Genomic DNA, 20,077 nt, shown 5'->3' with positions numbered 1-20,077 from the left:
TAGTTTTGATAATTGTGAAGGTAGGGAAGGTTTACAGCAAGGATCATTGAAGCAAGGAAAGATTTTCTTATTACCCCTCAATGAATCAAAATGCCCCTGAGAATTCCAGGTAATTTAGGTTTTACTTTGTAAACTCTTTATTTTGATTTGTATCTTTTATTTTTTGTATTTAAAGTTTATATACTCAGAGTGCCATTGAAAAGTAACTACTGTAGCTGACCTCTGGCCTTACCAGTGCTTCTTAAGCATATACCAGCATGTATGTATATCTTTTAAAAATACCAAGGGATGCTATATATTCTGTTCCATCTTTATCACTTAGTACTATATCTTACTAATCATTCCAAACCAAAAATACAGGTCTATCTTATTCTTACTGCATTCTTTTTAATGGCTATATAATATTCTACTGTAGGGATGGACCTTAATTTATTCAACCAGTTTCCTGTATCCAAGAAGTGTATCCAATTTTCTCATTTGGAATATGTTACATAAAAGATTAAATACTCATATTTTAAAAGAACATATATGCTTTTGTAGTCAAGGGGATGTAAACTTATTTCTTACAGACTGCACTTGGTTTCAAATATCTTTCTCAGACCAAGTACATGTAGTACTTGAAGTCAGAGAAGAGGAAACTAGATTGTTTGTTGCAAATGGAAAGCGAAATAACTTTCCTATAGCTATACTATTATTATAGAATCTACTAGAGGAGTGTTTTAGGCACTTTGGGAAGGAGATGAGATGGCATTTCCCATTGCAGCATCTCTCAAACAAGTATCTCTGACTGCCTGGAGTGCTTAACCTTTCTCACTTATGTACAGCATAAGTAACAGCTATTGTTTGTCAAGAACTTGTAGCATGCCAGACATTCTACATCTGTTATCTCATTTAGTCCTCACAACGTTCTTGCCAATAGTGGTAGGTATAAGAGTAATAACTATAATTTGTCAAGTATTTAATATTTTCTAAGCATTGTGTTATGTAGTTAATGTACATTTTTTTAAATCCTTACAGAAACTGTATGTTTGTCAGTAGATATTTTTATTCCTCCATAACGCTTAGAGGGGTTAAGCAACTTGCTTTGTCATAGAGCTGGGTCAGGGCTTAAACTCAGGTCTCTGAATTCTAAAATCTGTACTTTTTGCATTATACCTGCTACCTCACTATTACTTCTGTCGGGTGGCGATGGGGAACATTGACCTCCTTGAAGCTTCTGACTGGTACCTAAGCAGTGTCACTAGAGTAAAATAAAGCAGAAAATTTAGGGCCGCCTTGAACCAGGGCTGGTTAACTGTTTTATAGACCCCTCTTCAGCATGTGAGTGCCACCTGCTGGAAGGTTATAATGTATCTACGTGCTTGTAAAGTCCTTCCAAAAAGGTTGTCACAGGTGTGAAAGTGTCAGGTTTCAAAATGTAAGTTTTTAAATTTCAGTTTAGGAATGCTGGGGCATTTTGAAGTTAGGTGAATCTCCTATTTGCCATAAAGTACGTTGCCTCATTTATCATCATTTTTTTTTTTTGCAGAGAGGGGAGGGTTACACATTAAAAAAAAAAAAGATACACTCCGTGAGTGCTTTCTAAAATAAAGTTTTCTTTAAAAAATTTTATTTATTTCTTTATGGCTGTGTTGGGTCTTCGTTGCTGCGCGCGGGCTTTTCTCTAGTTGCGGCGAGCAGGGGCCACTCTTTGTTACGGTGCGCGGGCTTCTCATTGCGGTGGCTTCTCTTGTTAAGGAGCACGGGCTCTAGGCGCGCGGGCTTCAGTAGTTGTGGCACATGGGCTCTAGAACGCAGGCTCAGTCATTGTGGCACATGGGCTTAGTTGCTCCGCGGCATGTGAGATCTTCCTGGACGAGGGATCCAACCTGTGTCGCCTGCATTGGCAGGCGGATTCTTAACCACTGTGCCCCCAGGGAAGTCTCTAAAATAAAGTTTTCTAAAAATAAAGATCAATGGTCAAATGAATCATACCATTACTTATAACAGATCAAATAAGAATAAAAAATTGGATTTACTTTGAGATAAGTGCGTTATTGAAGTATAAGAGGACCCTTTCCAATGAGATACCCTGAAAAAGAAAAATCTAGAAGCCCTGGGGGCATCAGAGACTTGGAGAACAGAAAGTACGGATGAAAGAGGAAGAAAGATGTGTGGATAAAAATACAAATGGATTCTGTAAATGTTAATTTAGCACAAGGCTCAATGGAGTCAGGATCCTAAATAGTGCTTTAGAGAAAAAAGTTTAGGATTATAGCTTTAGATTGTTTTATGTTTAGGATAGTGAAGAGTAGACACTTTAAATAGTCACTTAGATGCCCTGGAAGGGGGATCAGATACAAGTCTTGGCATGCCCACTGCACATTCTTCATTAGGCTCCTTTTGGATCACGTTAGTACTCTGTAAGTGTCTGGCACAGGGGATGTTATCACTTAGTGTGGGATTTTCACAGGAAAATCATGCTATACTTAACTGCTCTTTATGTGATTAAAGCATATTTGTAGTTGCATGATGTCATGTTGAACAAGTATTTGTGTGACAAGAGATTAAACTCCGTTGGTAAAATCTAATTTTGCCAAGAATTCAGGAAAGTACAAGCATGATCATCTCCTTTCTTTTATCCCTTCTCAGATCAACTGTGTAAGAAGCTTAGCTAGCATGATAGTATTGATATCTTAGCAGGTAGATTTCTGGAGAGAAAGAGCTATCTTTTCTGTGTGTGTGTGTGTGTGTGTGTGTGTGTGTGTGTGCGCGCTCACGTGTATGTGTACATTATAAGAGTAACGCTCATTTAGAAAACTTGTAAAGTAGAAAAATAGGAAGAAAGAAAAATCACACATAATCCCACTACCCAGAGATAACTATGTTGATGTTTTGATATATTTCCTGGTTTATAAACATATTTTATATTTTGCAACCTTTATTTATTTTAATTTATTTTTTAACAAGAGAAAAGCATACAAATTTTATTTGATGTTAAGTTTTGTGTGACACAGGGCCTTTCCTAGAAAAGAAATGAAGATGCCAAGAAATGGGTAGGCCTGAGGCCTGATGTCATTTTTAACAAAGAGCAATAAATTTCAGAGACATTACAAGACAAAGGAAAGGGTTTTTAGACTTCTAGGGGCTGCAAACTGTGGGAAGGTAAATGTATAGGGGAAACCAATGGAAGATAAGGGCTGTCTTAGCATGGCTTGTTTGTGCTGGTCCAAGGCAATGCTGACTTTATGTCTTCTTCATGGTCATAAAACTTCCCTGGGAGAGGGGATTTATGGCAGTCCTCAATTCTTAGAGTTTCTACTTTTAGTCAGATAAGGGAAGCTGCAGGAAGGCTCCTTTCTGCATCTGTTGAATGTCAAATGCCTTCAGCTCAAAATCATTCTTATGCCAAAGTGTCATATTTTGGAGTGGCATATTCTGATCCCCTTCACCCTCCTGCAAAATAAAAGATGAAATTTAAATCTGATGAAGGCAAATAAATGGGAAATTCTGTACCAGTGTGCCTGGCTAGGGAAAAAAACACATTTTTTCCCTTTCTCTGATTTTTAAAAATTGAAGTATAATTGACCTACAATACTATCTTTGTTCCAGGTGCACAACATAGTAATTCGATATTTCTGTACATTACAAAACGATCACCACACAGCCTTTTATTATAACATTAGAGCAGAAGTCTTTTCTCATGTATTTAAAAACTTTTGGCATATATATTTGAGACAGTGATACGTGGATATACCATAATTATCAGTTTTCTGACTATTGGCTGGCCATTTGTGTTGTTTACTGTTTTTGCTCATTTGTTTCTTCAGTAAATAGCAGTAGAGAAATTTACTTTTTTGTGTGTTTCAGTAAATAGAGACAGAATACACTTTCATGTGGCGTTTGTCTAGGACCTAGCATATTTATTTTTGCTAGCGTTGAAAGTAAACAGTGATTTGATTAATCTGTGCTTTATTAGTTCCTCAGTGTGTCTCCCTTTGTTCTCTGTTCCTATGTATCTTTTTTTTTTTTTTGCGGTACGCGGGCCCCTCAGTGTTGTGGCCTCTCCCATTGCGGAACACAGGCTCCAGATGCGCAGGCTTAGCGGTCATGGCTCACGGGCCCAGCCGCTCCGCGCATGTGGGATCTTCCCGGACTGGGGCACGAACCCGTGTCCCGTGCATTGGCAGGTGGACTCTCAACCACTGCGCCACCAGGGAAGCCCCCTATGTATCATTTTCTTCAGGATTTTGTAGCATTTATTGCATTCACAGTCCTTTCAAGGAACACCCTCATAGTACCCCTTAGGGGCTCTTTCGGTTCTGTACCAGGTTAAATATCTCACCCTGACCTATTAAGAGCTATGTTTCTGCTCTTTACATCAAGCCAGCACTCATACTTTTGCTAGAGTGGGTGCTAGTTGAGAGAAAAATGCCTTTTCAAGCCTAAAGTAAATGGAGCTTGTGGAAAGTTAGAGTCCCTAGAAGAACTATTTTAGACACAGTCTATTCAATTTATTAAAAACAAAATCTCTCAAAACGCCTTTTGAAAGGATAGCAACGTTTTATAATATTCCAAGCTATTTACTGGTTGATTTTTTAAGAACCAGGTAAGTTCAGTATATTTAATTCTTTTGACAAATATTTATTGAGTACTTACTGTGTGCTAGGTACCATTTTAAGCACTGGGGTTATAAAACCAGTGGAAACTTTGCCTTCATGGAGTTTATATGTTAATGGAGAGAAACAGACAATAAACAACATAAAGTAAATTATTGTTAGGAAGATAATGTGGTATATATATTATGTATTACCTAACACCCAGGGGGAATTCTGATGCAGTAACCAAACCTATTATTATTTCTTTTATAATAAAAGTATGAGCATTCACACTCAATGGACTAAATAAAGACTATAGCCACTTCATGTTAGTGCAAATGAGATACTTCTATAAAATGAGTATTAAAGGGGAGTTTTCAAAATAGGTAAAATTATGACTGTGATCCAGATGTAAAATGAACACATTTTAAAGATTTTATTTAACTTATTAAATGAAGGAACCAAGTAGATGTTATAACCCATTCAAAGAAGAATTCATAGGACAGACACATTTATAGATCAGGAATATTGAAATGATGTGCAAATTAAGGCAAAACTAGCATCTCCCACAATGGGAGAGGGAAGTCAATGAACATCTACTGGACAGGACAGAATTTGTGTGTAGATAGACATGACTTATTCTGCATCATTGTCAGTTATCTATAATGTACAGAGTTGTAAAATAGCTTCCATAGAATCAGAATCAGATAACCTGAAATGATGTGCCTTTGACAATGCATTTTTCCACTTAAGTGTAAATTTTTTCTCTTACCTGAGTTACTAGAAAGCTTTTGGTTTTCTGAGCTCTCTAGAATTATAGATAAGGGATATAGAACTATAGTATATTTGATAGTGATAGTACTTTGCAGACAAATAAAGATGCACAGGGGTGGTTATCATTTTAAATAGAAGGACTGTAGAAGACTTGAGGAGGTGATATTGAGGATTGAGCTAAAGTAGATGAGATTTTTTTTGCCTGAGTAACTGGAATGATGGAGTTGCTTCTAACTGAGATTGGGGAAGAGCAGTTGGAGAAGAGGGCAGGGGAGGTGGAGATCACAACCTCAGTATCGGCTTTTAGCCATTCAAGTAGAGATGTTGAGGCAGTTGTATATACATGCGTAGCTGCACTTCAGGGAATCTGTGTGGGCTGGAAATAAACATTTGGGAGTTAATATGTACAGGTGACATTTAAAGCCTCCAAACTGGATGAGATCACTTCTACATGCCACACATTGTACTGGTCCCTGTAGAGATATATTTAAAATTGTGTTTGTCCCCAAAAAGCCTATGGTCTGCTAGAGGAGGTGGATGTAAACAGTTAATACTGTATAAAAGTATACTAATACAAATACATATCAAGTATACTAACATAAATACATATCAAGTCTACTAAGATAAATACATATCAAGTACAGATGATTCAGGGAAGTCAAATCTGAGTCATCCTAAACTCCATCAACCCCAAAGTCACTCATTCAGTGGCCCGACCATGAGACATGCACGGAAGAAAGTCACAGCGTGGTACCTTGTATATCAGCTGACTTCTCCACTAACCCACCGTACCCAGCATGTTTCTAGTGATATTGGAGAACCTCGCTGGTGACACTTCTGCATGGCTTACAAGCCTCCTTATTATTTGCCCTTTGCCTTATCTCTTGCTTTACTTCCTCAGTTCTGTCCCTAGTGACAGAGATGATCGATTTCTTTTTGTTTAATTGAAGTATAGCTGATGTACAATATTATATGTTACAGGCATATAATATTAGTCTTTCACAGTTTTAAAGGTTATTCTCTATTTATAATTATTATAAAATATTGGCTATATTCCCTGTGTTGTACAATATGTCTTTGTAGCTTATGTTATGCATAATAGTTTGTACCTCTTAATCCCCTATCCCTATATTGCCCCTCCCCACTTCTCTGCACTGGTGACCATTAGTTTGTTCTCTATATCTGTGAGTCTGCTTCTTTTTTGTTGTGGTCACTAGTTTGTTGTATTTTTTAGATTCCACGTGTAAGTGTATTCCACATGTAAGACAGTATTTGTCTTTCTCTGTCTGACCTATTTCACTTAGCATAATACCCTCCAGGTCCATCCATGTTGCTGCAAATGGCAAAATTTCCTTCTTTTTTTATGGCTGCAACTCTGTATTTTTTAAACACCACTCTGGCTATAGAGTGAAAAATGAATTAGGAGAGGGAATGAAACAGACATAGTTTGCTGTTTATTAGCCTCAGCCTGCCTTCACATTGATATTTAGTGACTTATAAAGACTTGAAGGGTTGGAATTCCCTGGTGGTCCAGTGGTCAGTACTCTGCATTTCCACTGCAGGGGGCACGGGTTTGATTCCTGGTTGGGGAACTAAGATCCCACATGCCGTGTGGTGTGGCCGAAAAGCAAAAAGACCTGTAGGGTAGAAAAGGCATAGTAGGTATGCAGAAATGGAAAGTGTATGTTTCTTTATAATGCAGTTTTGGAGATAAGGGGAAATTTTCTAGTAAATGCATGCAGTTGCAAACTTTACCCTCTTCCCTCCTGTATGTCATATTAAAAGGTAACCTGAATGAATGGCAATTCCTCAAAAAAATCAAACATAGAATTACTATAGGGTCCAGCAATTCTACTTCTGAGTATATAAAAGAATTGAAAGCAAGGACTCAAACAGATGTTTGTACATCAGTCTTCAAGGCAGCATTATTCATAATAGCCAAAAGGTAGAATCAACCCAGATGTCCATGGGATGATGGGAGGGATGAATGAATAAGCAAATGTGGTATGTACATACGATGAAATACTACTTAGCCTTAAAAAGGAAGGAAATCCTGATACATGCTACAACATGGATGAATCTTGAAGACATGTTAAGTGAAAAAAGCCAGACACAAAAGAACAAATATTGCACAGATCCATTTATATGAGGTACCTGGAATAGTTAAATTCATAGAGACAGAAAATAGAATAGCAGATACCAGGGGCTGGGAATGGGAGATGCATACTGGCACAGAGTTTCAGTTTGTGAAAACATTCTGAAGAAAGGATACAGTGGTGGTTCTTACACAACAATATGAATGTACTTACTGCCACTGAACTGCATACTTAAAAATAGTTAAAATGGTAAATTTTATGTTATATATATTTTACCACAAAAAAAGTGACCTGGAAATATCATGGAGCTGTAAGAAAGAACAGAAGGATTTCTGTAAACTAATATTGTACTGGTAATGTGAGATTTACAGGATAAAGTTAAAAATAAATAGGTGCTATCTTTTGTGTAAATATTCATATTTGCTTTTATTTGCGTAAACAAACACTGGAAAGATGAACAAGTAACTAATAAAAGTTGTTACTTCTAGGAGGCAAGAGGGCCTGTGGTCACTGGAAGCAGGAGTGATAATGAGACATCTCAATGTATCTCCTTTTATGTACTTCTGATTTTTGAACTATATAGATGTATAACCTATTCAAAATAATGTTCAAACATAGGACTTAAGGGCTTCCCTGGTGGTGCAGTGGTTGAGAGTCCGCCTGCCGATGCAGGGGACACGGGTTTCTGCCTCGGTCCGGGAAGATCCCACATGCTGCGGAGCGGCTGGGCCCGTGAGCCATGACCGCTAAGCCTGCGCGTCCGGAGCCTGTGCTCCGCAGCGGGAGAGGCCACAACAGTGAGAGGCCCGCGTACTGCAAAAAACAAACAAACAAAAAAAACCAAAACAAAATAACATAGGACTTAAGGTAGATTCATTGTAGAGTGATCAGTAATTTGTAGTCACAAAAAACATAATTTTTTTAGAGGTATTGATTAAATATTGCTACATGTGACGTGCCCTCTCCCAGACAAGTGGGGTCCAGGGTTCAGGAGTCTGTGCCAGTGTTTGGTGTTTCAAGAGCCTGGTTTAGATGCAGAAGTGAGTTTCACCTTTCCTTCCCCTGCAAGCAGGAAAGAGAACATATATTCTGGGTAGACACTTAATAAAATCAAATTCTCTAAGTTCATCAATAGCAAGGTTGACCATGGCAAGTGAGGTCATCATTAAACACATCATTTGACTGAGTCTAGGAGCCTAAAGCATTCAAAAAGCAGGAAACTGTCTGAATATAGCTCTGCATTAATCTAAAATGCCGCTTTCTCTGATTCCATCATTAATTAGGAACATATGATGTGTAACATTTGCATCTGAAGCCAGAAGCAGGACTGCTTAAGATTTCTTAGGCCATGGGAGCAGAGACAGTAGCTGATAGCTGAGCACCCACCTAATTCTGCACCCCCAACCCTACCCCTCAGCAAGGGAGTAGGACTGTTGTATCTTCTCTGGTCATTTTTCTTCCAGCTCCTTCTTTCCCACCTACATCCAACAGGAAATACAGGTAGAATCCTGAGGCAGGCTGTGAGAAGTAAAGACCTGCTAGGGGCAGCTCAGCCCATCCTACTTTTATTTCTTAGCTGTGTTCCAGGGCATATGGTTTGGAGGGAGAACCCAGGGAGTCACATCTGGGAATCATGCCCAAGTTATAGCTGGTAGAGCACTTTCCAGCAAGGTTGTCAAGGTGTAGGTGAAGAGAAAGAGCTGAGTGACAGAGGCAAAATGAGAGAATTGAGAAATCTGTCATTGAAAGTAGTGAAGAAATACACAACTGGGAAGTGGCCTATAAAAGTTGCAGAGGTGGAGTTCAGATGACTTTGACATGATTCCAGCACAAGCATTCAAGGTATGCGCTACTCATTTAAAGTTATTAAGATGACTAAGTGATTTATTTTTCTCTGCCTCATTGATCTATTTGTATGTCTGTCTTCCCTACCACATTGTAGGAATTGAAGACAAGGACTTTAGCTGAACTGGAAAAAGCATGGACTTTGGAATCAGGCAGATCTATTTAAATCCAAACCTCTTCTCTTTCTAATGTTGAACTTTGCTCAAGTTATTTTTATGACACTGAACCTCAGCTTCTGTGTGCATCATAGTGTTGTTAGGAGGATTAAGTGTGAGAAAGACAATTTATAAACTCTGCCTTTTTGTATCTTCCACAGAGCTTTACATTTAAAAGGCATTTGAAATATTTATCAAACTGAGTATGTTTCTACCTATTAAGTCTGAACCCTGGTTAAGGACAGCATGAGGCAGGCATATTTATAAGGCTTTCACCTTGAGCAGCTAACGTTATTGTTGCTAAATATTTTATCAAGCAACTGCCTGTTATGTGCCAAGTACTAAGTTTTCACTTGCTGATCTGGTCTATCTTTCCTTCTTATTATCAGAGTCCAGCTTGAAGCTTTCTGCTTTGTGTAGGCCTATTCTTTTCCCTATTTACAGGACCTCTTCTCCACACCAATTTTTATCAGTGGGTTTGAGAATCATTGCCTTATGCTCATTACTCTTCTAAAAAACCTCAGTCTCATGCTCTAGGCATGGATAAGTTAGGGATTGTTAAATATCTTTCCTTCTTTTGTCTAATATTTATTGAGCACATACTGTGCTGGAGTGGATACAAACAGTATTTCTGCTTCCCAAGTTTTTCCTCTAGTTAAAAAAAAAATACGCACATGTAAAATATATTTAATTATTTAGCAATATGATATTACTTTTGCTTTTACTATTTTACATTTTACCATGTAAAAGGATCCCATTTTAAAAACACACACATACACATAGAAAAAGGATTGGAAAGAAATGCACCAAGATGTTAACAAAGCTTATCTCTGAGTAGCGGTATTTGGGTGTGCATGTGTGTGTGTGTGTGTGTGTGTGTTTAATGTTGCTTATCTGGATTGTCTAAATTTTCAAAAATTTCATTTTGAAGTTATGGGAGTTAAGGCAAAACTAGCATGCCAGTATGCATCATCCCCCCTCCCCTTGCTAACAGGATAGTGACCCCTCTCTTCCTCTTGCATTCAGCTTTTGCGAGAATTGAAGCACCCTAATGTGATCGCCCTGCAGAAGGTGTTCCTTTCTCACAGTGACAGGAAGGTGTGGCTGCTGTTTGATTATGCCGAGCATGATTTATGGGTAAGTCTAAACTCACTTTGTTTTTAGGGTAATTTTATATAGGTATGAAGAAATAAATGTATGTGTTCCATACTGCTATTGCACAGAAAGGAAAACTTTCTCTGTTGACCATAGTTCAAAATAAATATACTAAATGTAAATTTTGATTTAAAAGAATTAGAGCAATAAACATTAGCATCCTGTTTTACTGAGAAGATAGTATTTGTAACATTCAGAAATTTCACTTCAAAAAATCTTACTGAGTGGGAAATTGTAATTTTAGCCAGGTAATTAATGGCAGTTTACTAATATGTGTAGTGAAAATTGCTTTCTTTTGTGGTCCACACAGTAGTTCAAATTTAACCAGTTATGTACCTGTGAATAGTTTCTCTCTCTAAATTAAGGTCAATCTTGCAGCATTTTGCCATTTAAAATGGACTCCACCAAATGGAAGAGTACCTACGGTTTTGCAAATATTAGGGTTGTTTTTATCTATATAAAAGAAGCCAAAATTTTTAATTCCAAATGTTTAAAGTTAGGAATCAGGGCATTTAAACATTTTATCCCAGGAGTTGCCAAAAGTAAAAAAATTCCAATTTGGCAGTAAGTTCAAATTTTGGATAATTAAATTTTGATTCAATATAGTGTGGTTTGTCATCTATAAAAATTATAAATCTTTTTAGGAATAACTTTAGCAAACTCATAGGTCTTGAAGGAGATTTCAGTTTATGCTTTTATAGCAGATATTGACAACAATCTCCTCTGCCATGGATATTTAGTACCCATTTTGGCATGTTTTGGACAAGGGTGGAGTGGAGATAGAGGTGGATGTGAGGGGTGGGCGCAGGTAGAATTTCTTCCCCTTCATTACAAAGTTTTATAACCCACAGTGTAACATGTGTACATAAAAATTTGAATATGATGATCTGGTTGTACTTATTTCAATGGGACTGAATTCTTCTTTTTTCTCTCCCTGCTTCTTTCTAGTAGTGATTTGCTATTTAATATTGACTACTAAGAATATATCCTAATTTCATTATGTGCCAAAGAAGGTGAACTTTCCAATAATTCTAATAATACATATAGCCAGTGATGTTACCCAAATGCATTAACTTTTTATAGAATAAGAAAGATTTACAGGGTTTTTTTCCTTTTGTTTACTCTTTCTGTCAGTAGGGAATACAACTAATACAATTTTTTAGGCAGGTTTTTAAATACCAACCCTTTTTACTTCTTGGTTTTATTTAATGAAAATCTTAATGGTTTCAGTAAATCTAGTCATTATAACCACATTAATACTGTCATATTTACCCTCAATATAGATTGTTTTGGTTTGTTCTTATTATTCAAATTATTTTTCTTTGTGTCATTATTGGCCTTTAATAAGTAATCTTAAAATGTAGAGAATTTATTGCAGCCTTGATTATGTTTTATTGACACAGGCAAAGACTATGTTATTATAATATATATATTTTAATTTTTAGCATATTATTAAGTTTCATCGTGCATCAAAAGCAAATAAAAAGCCCATGCAGTTGCCAAGATCTATGGTTAAATCATTACTTTACCAGATTCTTGATGGTATCCATTACCTCCATGCAAATTGGGTGCTTCACAGAGATCTGGTAAGTATGTTTCTTTTAAATCGCTCAATATGTGTCTTTCTCTTTTCAGAAATATCTTTTCTTCTTGGTACAGTTACGATGAACATGAATTATAGAAAAATTTGAAAATACACATAAGCAAAAAAGAAGGAAATAAAAATCGCCATAAGCCTATGATCAAAAGATTACCATTATTAACTTTTGGTGTATATTCTTCCCTTACATTTACGCACAGCTATAAAATGTCATTGTGATTTTCAACAAATGATTGGCATAATCTTTTTTTTTTTTTAATTTTTAATGGAGTATAGTTGATTTACGATGAGCGTAATCTTAATGGGATGGCCATATGCAAAACAAGTACCTTTTGATTCATTTTGTTTTTCATAATTTTGCTCACCATTAGTAAACAGTTTAATAATTAAAGACTGAGTTCACATTGTTTTCAAAGCTAAACTGAAATAATGACACTGCCTCCAGTAAATAGAATGTTATTAGTATTAACAATAAGTAAATAAGTAACTAACAGGGGAAATATATCAATACTTATTAGGCATATTATCCATAATTCAAATGTTTGATGTTTGGTTTTACTTTTTTACTCAGTACACATATAACAAACATTTATTAATGTCAAGTTATTTTATTCATCTTTTCATTGTTATCATTTTAGTTTATGTTGATGAGATTTTTTGTTCTTAAGAAATATGGGTACTTAATAGCTGTAATACCACTGAGTTTATAGTTGCAAGTTTTATTTTGCTTAGGCTTTTGCAGATTCTAGGGATATAGTAGGGATAGATCTAGGTCGACTCAATTTTTTTAATTGAGGAGAAGTATTTATTATAGAAAGGAATGAATACATAAGGGGATCTAGATAGTACCCCTTGCTACCTTGTCAGTCAGGCCTAGTCTTCTGGCTTGAGCATCTCTTGATGTGGCATTGAAGTTACATTGGGGCCAAATGACAGGGACCACAAAAATGCATTTACCATTTCAATAGAAGCATTTCACCTCATAATTTTAAACTAAGGTTCTCAAAGCCTTCCACTTATCCACGTTACTATTAACCGTGAATCAGCATGTTTTAAAATGATCCTTGGGTACCTGAAGTTGTTCTAGGTCAAACCTTCCTTCATAAATGGTTTTAGATTTTAATTTGCTGTATATAACATAGCCTATGTGAGTTATATTTTTGAGGTCATATTCATGTTTGAATCATTGATCAGAATCCTTTACTGAAGATTAACTGATCTCAGCTCTTTTTGTCACAAAATTGTATATTTTGTTCTACATAGCATAGATTAACACATTTTATTTGTGATGTCACTGCCTGAATATCCAGTGGTACTAAAACCTAATATAACCAGGATTCAGTTTTCTCCCATCCAAACTTGCTGCTGCTTTAGTGTCCTCTATTTTGGTTATGGCAACACCCGCCTCCTAGCCTAGAAACTTCTTTTACCACTTGCAGACCCTTGTACTCCACATCCAGAACTTGCCTAATCCTGTCAGTTTCACCTCTAAAATATCTCTTCCATTCATCTGTTTCCATTCCTAGTGCCTCATTCCTAGTTCAGGCCTTTATTATCTTTTTCTTGTAGTATGGTGCTAGCCTCTTAAATTGTCTCCTTATCAACAATCTCTTTCCCTTCCAGTCCACTTTAGATCTTCTGAATAATTACTCAGCCCCTGCTTAAGAACTTTGAAACAGTTTCTCATCGCTTACAGACTAAAGCTATAGTTCCTTTTTTGGCTTTTGAGGTCTTCTCAGGTATAGCTCCAACTGCCTTTAAAAATTTTCTTCTGTATCCCTGTAATCTTTTACTTACACTGTACTGTTTAACTATTGATTGTTCCCTGGATCCTCCTGAGAGTTCTTGCCTCAGTGGCCTTTATTTCTCCTGCTAAAACTCCTTACCCCGTCTCTACGTATTCAAATATTACCTGTCTTTCAGGACCTGCACAAATGTTAAAACTTATCCTCATATCCATCATTACTTAGAAATAATCTCTCCTCCTTGTTGGTTGCTGTTGTACTTCATCTTTACTTCTCTTCTGGCATTTGCCTATTAGTACTATAGTAATTTATATAGATGCCTAGAAGATGTTCTAGACCATAAACTTATTGAGAGAGTGGGGTCTATGACTCATTTTGGTACACTACTGCTCCAGTACACAATAGGTACTGAGTAAATATTTCCTTAGTGAATGAATATCAGTAAGAATATTAATTACTACGGAATGTTTTTGGATCAGGTAACATATGTATTCAGCACACTTCTCAAAATAAATTTTTATTATTTCCTTGTATGTTCAAAGCATGAAAGGGTGAGGACAGTACAAACATGACTGTATCAAGATCTTCTCAGGAGTTTAGTCTGAGAGAAGAAATAATGACATGTACACAAACAATTTTACTATCCGATAGACGAGAGAGAATGTGAACATGGCAATGTGAGAAGTACAGACTAAATGCTATTCAGGGTTAGAAGAGGTTCTGAGTGGGGGAATAAGGACAAGCTTCAGAGAGGTGCCATTTGAGCTGGACTTTGAAGGATGAGTAGAATTTAAATAGAGATTTGAGAGATGAGGGTAACCTAATGAAGTGTTAGATGTAACATTTCTGAGGTGAGAAAGCACTTGAATTATCCCAGAAAGAGTGTGTAGTTCTGTCTGGCTCAAAAATGGATAAGCTGAATTAGGGTAGTATGAAGTAAGACTAGGAAGATATGGGTTGGAGCCTGATCGAGGAAGGCCCTAATATCAGGCTAGGGAGTTTGTTTGTTTTTAAGTGCTAAAAGTTTGTGAGCAACAGAATGAAGTTTTTTTTTCCCAAATGAAATTATTTTTCTCCATTAAAGAAGCCACCATTGATTATTATTACTTCATCCATAGCATGGACACAATATGTATGTTTTTAATTGAAGTATAGTTGATTTACAACGTGGTGTTAATTTCTGCTGTACAGCAAAGTGATTCAGTTATATTTATTTATACACACACACACACACACACACACACACATTCTTTTTAAAAATATTCTTTTCCGTTATGGTTTCTCATAGGATATTGAATATAGTTCCCTGTGTTATATAGTAGGACCTTGTTGTTTATCCATTCTATATATAATAGCTTACATCTGCTAACCTCAACCTCCCACTCCATCCCTCCGCCAACCCCCTCCCCCTTGGCAACCACCAGTCTGTTCCCTATGTCTGTGATTCTGTTTCTGTTTCATAGATAGGTTCATTTGTGTCATACTTTAGATTCCACATATAAGTGATACCACATGGTATTTGTCTTTCTCTTTCTGACTTGCTTCACTTGGTATGATAATCTCTAGTTGCATCTATGTTGCTGCAAATGGCATTATTTCATTCTTTTTTATGGCTGAGTAGTATTCTATTTTATATACGTACCACATCTTTATCCATTCATCTGTTGATGGACATTTAGGTTGTTTCCACGTCTTGGCTGTTGTGAATAGTGTTGCTATGAATGTAAGGGTGAACGTATCTTTGTGAATTATGGTTTTGTTTGGATATGTTCCCAGGAGTGGGATTGCTGGATCATATGGTAACTCTATTATTAATTTTTTAAGGAAACTCCATACTGTTTTCCATAGTAGCTTCACCAACTTACATTCCCACCAACAGTATAAGAGTGTTCCCTTTCCTCCACACCCTCTCCAGCATTTGTTAGTTGTAGACTTTTTAATGATGGCCATTCTGACTGGTGGCACCTCATTGTAGTTTTGATTTGTATTTCTCTAATAATTAGTAATGTGGAGCCTCTTTTTTAAAATAATTAATTAATTAATTTTTGGCTGTGTTGGGTCTTTGTTGATGCGTTTGGGCTTTCTCTAGTTGTGGCAAGCGGGGGCTACTTTTCATTGTGGTATGTGGGCTTCTCATTGTGGTGGCTTCTCTTCTTGCAGAGCATGAGCTCTAGGCATGTGGGCTTCAGTAGTTGTGGCATGTGGGCTTCAGTAGTTGTGGCGTGCGGGCTCAGTAGTTGTGGCTCGCGGGCTCTAGAATGCAGGCTCAGTAGTTGTGGCGCACAGGTTTAGTTGTTCCGCGGCACGTGGGATCTTCCCGGACCAGGGCTTGAACCCGTGTCCCCTGCATTGGAGGATTCTTAACCACTGTGCCAACAGGGAACGTGGAGCCTCTTTTCATGTGCCTATTGGCCGTCTGTATTAGCATGGACACAATATCGAAGATGTGTTCTGAAGGTGGTTCTGACCTAGTATAACACTTGTTTGTATTTTATCTATACATTCCCCTAGTGCCTCTACTGCTTAAGTAACTCTAATAAGATTTGAAACTTTAAGCCAGTAGGAATATAGTCTGTGATAGCCTACTCAATTCTTTCTCTGATCATGAGGTCTGCTATCTGGACCATATTGTCATATTCTCATGGTTTTGCCAAAGTATTTTCAGGAGTAGAAGATTTAAACTGTATGTTTACTTTATAGATATATTCAGTGGTAGATACAGAAAGATAGAATATATCAAGTATGAATATGGTTAAAAGGGATATGTTGGAGACATTTGAAAAATTATTATTTTGTATGTGAGCTGAAGAGTAGAGTTGCATTTTTAGTCAATGAGTTAGGGTTTTTAAATGCTTCATTTCTTATTATGATAGGGAATCTGGCTTTACACTATTTGTTAGTCACAACTGTTTCAGAGTGCCTACCATCTCTAAATTTTAATTTGGTGTGAGAAACCTAGAAAATCCATACAATTAAAGGTGTTAGAGTAAATATAAATTTGCAGTAATAGTATAACCTAACAAATTTAAAAAGTAAGTAAAAACCAGTGTTTTGGACTTCACACAAAGAAGCATTACATCATCAGTGAGGTTGGTGTTCTTCATTGTGATTGATTTCATATCTGGAACAGTATTTTAATTATGTCATTTGAATACTAGAATTTAATACAGAAATAGAGAATTTAAATAAAGTCACCAAAAAGATGACTTATATTGAGGAATTGCTTTAAAAGGAAAGGAGAAAAGGAGCTAAATATATTCATCTTAGCAGAGAGACAGTTGAGACATAAGTTTATAAATATTTGGAACTTGTAAACACCAAGGGAGGAAAGATGTATTTTAATTTTACAGCAGGATATAGCTAAGAGTAAGAAGATGAAATACAGGATGACTCATTTTTATGGGATTACTATTCTGGTAGGTTGGAAGAATGCCAAGATATAGTTTATCTCTTTTTCAAAATTATGAGCTTCTTGGGCTTCTCTGGTGGTGCAGTGGTTAAGAATCCGCCTGCCAATGCTGGGGACACGGGTTAGAGCCCTGGTCCGGGAAGAGCCCACATGCCTCGGAGCAACTAAACCAGTGCGCCACAACTACTGAGCCTGAACTCTAGAGCCCGTGAGCCACAACTACTGAGCCCGCGTTCCACGACTACTGAAGCCCACATGCCTAGAGCCCGTGCTCTGCAACAAGAGAATCCACCACAATGAGCAGCCCACCCACTGTAACAAAGAGTAGCCCGCGCTCGCCTCAACTAGAGAAAACCCGTGCACAGCAACAAAGACCCAACACAGCCAAAAATAAACAATTAATTAATTAATTATTTTAAAAATAAAGATACTACATGTGGGGGCAATTTGTTATTAATAGACACGTAAAATATACATAGCCAACATGTCATAAACAGCCTACAGCGCTGTTGAAAATCCAGTAAAAATTCTGCCTGAACCAACGGTGTGTCATAAGGAAGAAAAAAAAATATCGCCAAACCAAAACTATGTAGTTTTGCCAGTTAATATGCCAAGATCACCCAGAGTCATTTATTACACATTTCTCTGGAGCTAGAATGTCTGTTGCTTCATTTTAGTTAATCAGCAAGTCCCAAGTTTAAACAACATTTATCATCTCACAGATTCTATGGGTCAGGAATCTAGGTGTGGCTTACTTGGATTCTCTGTGTCAGAGTCTCTTTGAAAGGTTGCAGTCAACTCAAGTCTTGATTGGGAAGAGTCCACTTCTAGTTCACTCACGTGGTTATTTGCAGAATTCACAGGCTGATGGGTGGAGGCCTCCTTGTTTCCTTGTTACGTTGACTTCTCCATAGAGCATCTCAAAACATGGCAGTTCTCTTTACCAGAGTGGCAAACTTGAGAGAGAGAGAGAGAATGTGTGTTAGCAAGATGGAAGTCACAGTCTTCTGTAAGTTAATCATGGAAGTGACGCCTCATTACTTTTGCCGTATTCTGTTCATTAGAAGTCACTAGGTATAGCCTACACTCAAGAGGAGTAGTTACGTAAGAGTGTGTATACTGGGGGTGGGGATGATTGGAAACCGTGTCTGAAGCTGCGTACCATAGAGTCTGAGAGGCTTTTAAATGATGTTTGGATCCTGTTATTGTCCTTTTAATTTAGTTATAATATAGTATAGAAAATGCAGGAAGCCCCCTCCTTTCATATATAATTTTTTCCATGTATAAAAATTGCTTGTGTAGTAAGAGTTTCGGGATAGTTCTAGAGAGTGAAAAAACATTATAGTGTACCAATTATTCCTTCCCTTTTACGTTCTTCAGTGATTTATTCCCAGAATTTGGTATATGTTCCTTACTTTTCCCCTCCTCTTCTCTTCCCTCCCTCCTGTCCCACCCTGCATTGAACCACAAGTTTAATCCACTTAAATCTGGAGGGTGTGTTCAATTGAGATCCAGTATTTTTCACTTTGAACATACCTAGAGGTTCTTTCTTTGTTATGCAGTCTGAGGCATATGCTTATCACTAATATTAGTACTTTTTTATTTCTATTTTTCTTTTTCACACATTTGTGTAAAGCAAAAGTAAAAATGCAAAGGAAACTTTAAATGATAGCAAATCCTTTGTTTTCCAAGTTTGGTAATGCTGCTGAGTTGTAACAGCTAGCTGACAAGCAGTGAAAGGACAGCATGAAATATAGTCCTTTAGCCAAAAAGAGCATTTGAAGACTTTTTAGGAACAGCACAGCATGAGAATCCAATATATGAAGTCAAAGATGGCCCTCTGTTTTCTACTCAGCTGGAAAAAAAGTGCTGTGCTGTTCTTCTTTGTGAAAGTTTGATTAAAATAAATGCTTGGTTGTTGGAGAATTGTCTAGAAATCTCTCTTTGCCTCACAGCTTCTCTTCATAACTTGTGTGACAAGGAGATGCATCAAGTCTTTAATTTTGTCTGTGCTAAACAGGGCCTGATAAGGCAAATGTTTATAATTCAAAGAAACCCTTAAAATCTTACTGTAGCCATCATGGCAGCATTTTGCAAGCATTTTCATAATGTTTTAGAGTTTTAGCTTTGCTTAGTTCTTATGATATGGGAGCTTTGAGATCCTAGATTAAAAAAAAAATTATTTCCGGACTTCTCTGGTGGTGCAGTGGTTAAGAATCCACCTGCCAATGCAGGGGACACGGGTTCGAGCCCTGGTCCGGGAAGATCCCACATGCCACGGAGCAACTAAGCCCGTGCGCCACAACTACTGAGCCTGCACTCTAAAGCCTGCGAGCTACAACTACTGAGCCCATGGGCCACAGCTACTGAAGCCCACGCACCTAGAGCCTGTGCTCCGCAACAAGAGAAGCCACTGCAATGAGAAGCCCGCGCACCGCAACGAAGAGTAGCCCCCGCTCGCCACAACTAGAGAAAGCCCACGTGCAGCAACAAAAACCCAACACAGCCAAAAAAAAATAAAAAAAATATTTCCAAGATAGTTAATCTTGCTACTTAAGCCTCAGTTTACTCATTTGTAAAATGGCAATAATGATAAGTGCTTTATATTGTTGTTGATTCCATTGTCTTAGCTCCAGAGTTTCTGAATTCCTCCTGATTTCCTTTCTGTAGAAGCTTCTGTCCATTCTTCTGAATATCATCAGCAGTGCAGCGATGCCCTTT

At 37.2% G+C, this 20,077-nt stretch overlaps 1 protein-coding gene across 7 annotated transcripts in view; it reads left to right on the top strand.

Annotated features, from left to right (window-relative positions):
• The window catches only part of CDK19 (cyclin dependent kinase 19), a 179,716-nt gene that overhangs the window by 119,061 nt on the left and 40,578 nt on the right, over positions 1–20,077 (top strand). For all 7 annotated transcript variants that reach the window (XM_019929577.3, XM_019929578.2, XM_073789508.1 and 4 more), the window contains 2 exons: positions 10,474–10,584; positions 12,048–12,188. In XM_019929577.3, coding sequence (XP_019785136.1) covers positions 10,474–10,584; positions 12,048–12,188 — 252 coding nt within the window. The remainder of the gene's footprint in view (positions 1–10,473; positions 10,585–12,047; positions 12,189–20,077) is intronic.

The sequence above is a fragment of the Tursiops truncatus genome, chromosome 12 (genome assembly GCF_011762595.2).
Source record: "Tursiops truncatus isolate mTurTru1 chromosome 12, mTurTru1.mat.Y, whole genome shotgun sequence".
Taxonomy (NCBI): Eukaryota; Metazoa; Chordata; class Mammalia; order Artiodactyla; family Delphinidae; genus Tursiops; species Tursiops truncatus.
The sequence above is the reverse complement of the archived record's forward strand: the minus strand, read 5'-3'. Positions and strand labels throughout refer to the sequence as shown.